Here is a 6,348-nt window from a genome sequence, read left to right on the forward strand (position 1 = left end):
CTTCCTTCCTTCTTTCCTTCCTTCCTTTCTCCCTCCTTCCCTTCCTTTCTCCCTCCCTCCCTTCCCTCATTCCTTCTTCTCTCATCATAATAACAGCTGACAGTTTATGATGCACCTTAAGTTTTACAAAGCACTTTATATGTACAGTATCTTACTTGATCTTTATGACAATGCTGGGTGGTAGGTACTAGAGGGATTCTTATCCCCATTTTCCAGATAGGGAAACTGAGGCTGAGAGAGAGTTCGTGACATGCCTTTGGGCACTCACTTAGGAGGGTGAAAGAGGTTGGATTTGAACCCAGGCTCCTCTTGAATCCAGGGTCAGCGCTCTTTTTGTCCTTAGTAATCTGCCTCTTACCTGGCCTGTACCCCAATTTACCTTCATCATAAGATGATAGCTTTAGAGTTGAGGGAACCTCAGAGGACATCTTGTCCAACCCTCTCATTTCACAGATGAGTAAACTGAGGCCTGAGGATGTTAAATGACTTGGCCAGATCTACACAGATAGTAAATGGCTGGGCTGGGATTTGAACTTGGGTCGTCTGGCTCCCTTGCACCAGGATGTCTCCATCTCACTACCAGATATCACACTTAATTGTGTCCCCCCAGCCGCATTGATCATAAGCTCCTCAAGGGCAGGGCCTGTGGTGCTTTACATTGTGGGATTCCTAGTGCCAAATACAGCATCCTAACGAAACAGGAAGTTAATAAATGTTTGCTGAATGAGTAGATAAATAAATGGCACATTCTCAAGGACATTTGACAAGGCAGTTGAAATCAAATTGTAATACAACAGAGCAAGGAATTGATTAACATGCATTTATTAAGCACCTTCTGTATGAGTACCATCCTAGGTGCCTGAAATATAGAGACAAGAAAGGAAACCATCCCTGCCCTTGAGGAACTTCCAGTCTAATCAGGAGAGATGACACAAAGAAGAAAGAGAGGGAGCCAGGGAAGGGATTCCCAGAGATGGTGAGCAGAGCCACTGGATGGTCCATAATCACACCCTGTCCACTAGCAATGGCTGGCGGATTCCACGATACTTGTTCCCAAAGCAAGAGCAAGAGGTAGAATGTTGTTGAAGGAGGTTGGGGGTTTGGGGAGTGGGGGGGTGGGGAATAACGCATGAGAAGAGGTATGTGCTGGTGAGAGTCTGGCGTCCTGGATATGGCCAGCGGAGCTGTGGGGGTCAGTGCCTGAGGAAAATACTTTGCAGAGCATGAAGCCTCATCTAACTGGAGGCAGGGACCATAAGGAAGCACAGAGACGGTTACGGCTGAAGGAGTGAGATGAGGGAGACATCATTGGCAGCTGTGGGGTGAATCAGGGGAGGCTTCCTGGAGGTGGGAGGACCTGAGTTGGGTTTTGAAGGATGGACTAGATTATCTGAATCCAAATAGGACAGAGAGGAGGGGAGCTTTACAGTCAGGAAAAAGCATATGGAGAGATGGGAAGGTAAGAGGGTGTTCAATGACTGTAGGGCCATAGGTCTAAGGTTGGAAGAACATCAAGTCCAACCCCTTCATTTTACAGATGAGGAAACTGAGGCTCAGAGACCATCTGGTCCAACCCCCTCATTTTACAGATGAGGAAACTGAGGCTCAGAGACCATCTGGTCCAACCCCCTCATTTTACAGATGAGGAAACTGAGGCTCAGAGACCATCTGGTCCAACCCCCTGGTCCAACCTCTTCATTTTACAGATGAAGAGACTGAGGCTCAGAGGGATCAGGCAGCTTGTCCATGGTCAGTAAATGCCACAGGTGGCCTTCAGGCACAGGCCCCTTGCCTCCACACCCAGCACGCTCCCTCACCTTATCTGCTGCCCCTTGGAGTCCACTGGACCTTGAGCAAAGCAGGCTTCAAAGTCAATGTGGCCAGCCTCCACACCATTGCTTTTCCTCCATCACCCTCCTTGCCGTTGGCCTTCTCTAGCCCCCTTCTTCCCAATGGCCATGTAGGGGTTAATCCTCCAGCTCTGATGTTCTCTCAGTGATGATCAGTCAGAGTGAGTAGAGGGCAGGTCCACAAGCTGCTGGATCCTGGGACCTCCAGGAGAGGTAGCACCAATGGCCAGACTAGAGCCTGGGTTTGCCAGGTAAGAACCTTCTGAAAGCATTGGTGACCCTAGGCTTGGACACAGGGTCCTGCCTAGTCCTGAAGAACTTGACAGACAGATTGTCAGAAGGAAGGGAGATTAGGCCCTGGGGGGTGGAACCAGGCCTGAGAGGTACAGGAGGGTAGAGGAAGGTGTGGCCTAAAGCCCAACCTGAGAGCTGTCCCAGGTAGCCCCTTCTGCCCAGGGACGCTGGGCTCCTCTGTTCTTCTCTTCGCCTTCTCTCCTTTCCTCCTGGATAACTTAGTGTCACAGGATGAGCTGGGAGGTGCTTGGAGATCATCCTCACTTTCTCATTCCATAGCTCAGGAAACTGCTGACTAGTCACCCAAGGTCTAGTAGGGAAGAAGCAGCCCAGCCAGGACTGGAACCCAGGGCCCCTTGGGTCAGCGTTACACTTCTTGTTCTTTCCCCAGAACCGGACAAGTGGTCAACATAAAAGCCAAGGTGAACCGGGCCTTCAACTCTAGCATGGAGGTGTGTATGGGAGGGAGGGGTTGGAGGCTGAGGGGCAGGTGTGTATGGGGGAGGGGTGAAGTGTGTATGGAGGAGGGGTTGGAGGCTGGGGGGGACAGGTATGTATGGGGGAGGGGTGAGGTGTGTATGGGGGAGGGGTTGGAGGCTGGGGGGACAGGTATGTGGGGGGGGAGCTGGGGGGTGAGGGGTTGGGCCTCTGAGGCACCATCTGGGGCTTTTTTGGCTCACTGCCCTAGCCCCAACACCCCATGTTTCAGCTCATCCCCCCACTAGGGTGAGTCCTTCCCGCTGATCACTCTTGGTTCTTGCCTCCTGGTCTCTGGTTATTCTTGCCCAACATTAATGATGGCTCATATTTCTATAATGTTCTGGGGGTTTACAAAGTCTGTTGGGAGAATGGTGAAAAGTAATCTAAGGACTCTTTATCCTACTTTGCTGATGAGGAAACTGAGGCCCAGAGAAGGGGAATGGATTACCCAAGATCCCTGAGCTAGGACCAGAATCTAAGCCCCGAGTTCCAATTCTTTGCTCTCAGGATGTCTCAGTATTTGAGTGCAGTAAACAGGGCACTGGACTGGGAGTCAGGAGTTCTGGGTTCCAGTCTCTCTATGCATCTTAACCAGCTTGAGTGACCTTGGACAAACCCCGCCTGACCCACTTCCAGTGCACCCTGGGCGTGGCTCTGGGCTCCAGTCTTCCCCGGGTGCTCATGCTCACCTCCAGGAGCTTGGCCAGTAGTGGGTAGACAAAAATGTTTTTTGTTGTTTTTTTTTTTTTTGACCAAACAACTATCAAAGTTCATTTTCTAAGGCCAGGAAATTCTGTGATCTTTGTTATTCCAAAGCTATCAGAAATGGAGCCTTCTTGAAATATTAAAGAAGATTAATGTTTCCCCTGGCCCCAGACAACTCTGTATGACTGAGTAGTAGAGGCAGGTGGTGATCTGCATTGGTAGGGAGAGTTTCCTCACTGGGAATTCTTGGAAATCACCAATCTCCCCCATATTCATCTTCAGTATCCTGACCCCTGCCATGATCCCATGCACTCTCTCTCTCTACCGGGTTGGGCCAAACTCCACATGGCAGAGTCAGGTCTCTGGGCAGGATGAGCTCAGAAATACTAGAAAGCCAAGTTCCAGGCATCTTTCAGGATGGTGGGGAGGCCCCATTGCCTCCTGGACTGGTCCCCCACTGCTCCCTTTGGCCTCCTCTTTGCAGCTACAGTTTCCTCTGAGCCCTCAGGCCCTAGTGCCCCATGGTACCTTCAGAATCTAGACTGGGCTTTTCAGCCTTGGCTTCCAGGGTTCAAGAGATGACTTCTTATCAGCCAGACCTGGACAAGTAGATTCATACGTGGCCAGCACATGAAGAAGCAGGGTTTCAGGAGCCCCCAGGGAGGCTGCTGGGGGCCCCAAGCACCTCCTGCTGAGCTTCCCTAAACCTGGATGTCTTTACCCTTCTAGGTGGGCATCCAGGTCACCTCGGAGGACCCTTGCAATGAGAAGCAGTGGAATGTGTGCAAAGCTCTGGCCACATTTGTGGCCCAACGAAACTCTTCCAAGGTAAGGAGAGGGCTAACCATTACCGTTCCAAACCAGCTAGCGGCCAGCTCTCTTGTTTCAGGATTTCCCTGTAGCTTTGGGTCATCTTTGTAGGCTGAGGGGCCTGGGCCAGAAGGAGGCTCAGCTACCCTGGGGCAGGGAGGGCAGCCAAGAGCCTGTGGTCCCAGTGGAGTTCAGCAAATATCTATGGAATGATACAGGGCCAAACCAGGCAGGCTGGCCTAGTTGTAGGACTCACAGGACCCTGGAACGTGTAGGGTGTGTTCAGGGATCAAAGGCTCCTAGACGTGGGACTGGGCTGGGGGTGGGAGGGGGCTCAGAGACCATCTGGTCTAATCCCTCATTTTGTAGATGAAGAAATGCTATCCAGGGAAGATTAAACAACCCTCCCAAGGTGACAACAGCTAAAAAAATGTCAGAGGTGCAATTTGTGCTTCCAGAAACTGGAATGCTTCCTACCTTACATAACTTCCCACTGTATGAGGATTGGAGGAAGAAGCTGGAAAAGAGAAGACTGGGGTGAGGAAGGTGGGGAGAGGGACATGAGAGCTGACAGCTGTCTTCCCTTATTTGAAGTGCTAGTCAGTGGAAGTGGGATTAGATTTATCCTCTGTGGTCCCAGAGAGCAGAACCAGGAGCAGAAAACAGAGCAAAGAAGCACATGGAGACTTGACATCAGGAAGAAATTCTTAACAGTTACAGTTGTCCCAGGATAGGACGGGCTGCTTCCCCACTTAGTGTATTCCCCTATGCCTGGAGGACCCTCAAGCAGAGGCAGGGTGATATCTTAATAGTGTGTGTTGTAGTAGAGTTTGCTTTTCAGGTATAAGCTGAACCAGATGACCCCTGAAGGCCCTTGCTCTCAATAAATCAATTAACCATTTATTCAGCCCCTTCCCTGTATCAGGCACTGTCCTAGGTGCTGAGGATACAGATACAATGAATGAAACTCTCCTTCCTCCCAAAGCGGCCATCTAGTCCAATTCTCCTCATTTTAGAGAGAAAACAGAGAGAGGGAATTGATTTTCCCAGTGTGCCACAGTAACTAAATCCTCTCATGGATGTTGAGGCAGCTGGGTGATACACATTGGGCCTGGAGTCAGGAAGACCTGAGTTCTAATCCTGCCTCAGACACTTACTAGCTGAGTGGCCCAGGGCAAGTCACTTAATCTCTGTCTGCCTCTATTTCCTCATCTATAATGTGAGGATAATAATAATGCCTCCATTTCAGGGTAGTTGTAAGGATAAAATGAGATAACATTTGTAAAGTGCTTTGTTAAATGCAATCTTTAGTGTCATTATTATTTGTAATCCAGTCCAGTTGTGTGACTCATTGTTCCTCTGAGCCCAAGGGACCAGGCAAAGGATGGGAGTGATCAGCATTCATGGAAGGCAACCTGGCAGAGGCGACTCTTGAGTTGTACCTTGCATGATTTCAATTGGTGAGGAGTTGAGGGAAGGCATTTTAAGCACAGGCTTTAGTAGAAAAGGGGATGGAGCAGGGGCAAACATACTTGAATTTGGGGATGGCCAGGAGCCTAGGCTGGCTGGGTCTAAGCAGATGAGTAGGAGGAAATAACATAGCATAGGTAAGGAACATAATTGCCTGGATAATTAAATTGTAATCTCTGGTTTAGCTAATCATTCCTGGGGGAAGCATCCGGTTTGAACCACAATGCCATAACCTATACTATTATTATAATCACTACCATCAACTTGCTGATGATAATAATAATAGCTGGCATTTACATAGAGCTTTAAGGTTTGCAAAACGCTTTACATATATTATCTCATTTGATCCTTACAACAACACTGTGAGGCAGGTAATATTGTCTCCATTTTACAGATGAGGAAACAGAGGCATAGGGAAGCTAAGTGACTTGCCCAGGATTGTTTTCCCTTATATAATATTAGCTCCTTGAGGGCAGGGATTATTTCATTTTGGTCTTTGAACTCCTCCAAACACTTAGTACCATGCCAGGAACATAATAGGTACTTAAAAAAAACTTGTTGATTTCAGCAGAGCCCCTGGCAGACTGGATGAGACCAGAGGGAGGTTCTAGGTTGCTGGTCTTTCTTTAGGGAAGAGTGTACCATAGTCTAACAAACTTCTTGTTGTCTCTGACTCCAGTTTTCAGGACACTTCTCTCTCTCTCTCTCTCTCTCTCTCTCTCTCTCTCTCTCTCTCTCT

General features: G+C 49.1%; 1 protein-coding gene across 5 annotated transcripts in view; it reads left to right on the plus strand.

Annotated features, from left to right (window-relative positions):
- Positions 1-6,348, plus strand: part of ACOT11 (acyl-CoA thioesterase 11) — a 76,863-nt gene that overhangs the window by 46,018 nt on the left and 24,497 nt on the right. For all 5 annotated transcript variants that reach the window (XM_027852846.1, XM_027852844.1, XM_027852848.1 and 2 more), the window contains 2 exons: positions 2,536-2,596; positions 4,059-4,157. In XM_027852846.1, coding sequence (XP_027708647.1) covers positions 2,536-2,596; positions 4,059-4,157 — 160 coding nt within the window. The remainder of the gene's footprint in view (positions 1-2,535; positions 2,597-4,058; positions 4,158-6,348) is intronic.

The sequence above is a fragment of the Vombatus ursinus genome, unplaced genomic scaffold (genome assembly GCF_900497805.2).
Source record: "Vombatus ursinus unplaced genomic scaffold, bare-nosed wombat genome assembly UNPS02009824.1, whole genome shotgun sequence".
In the NCBI taxonomy this organism is placed as follows: Eukaryota; Metazoa; Chordata; class Mammalia; order Diprotodontia; family Vombatidae; genus Vombatus; species Vombatus ursinus.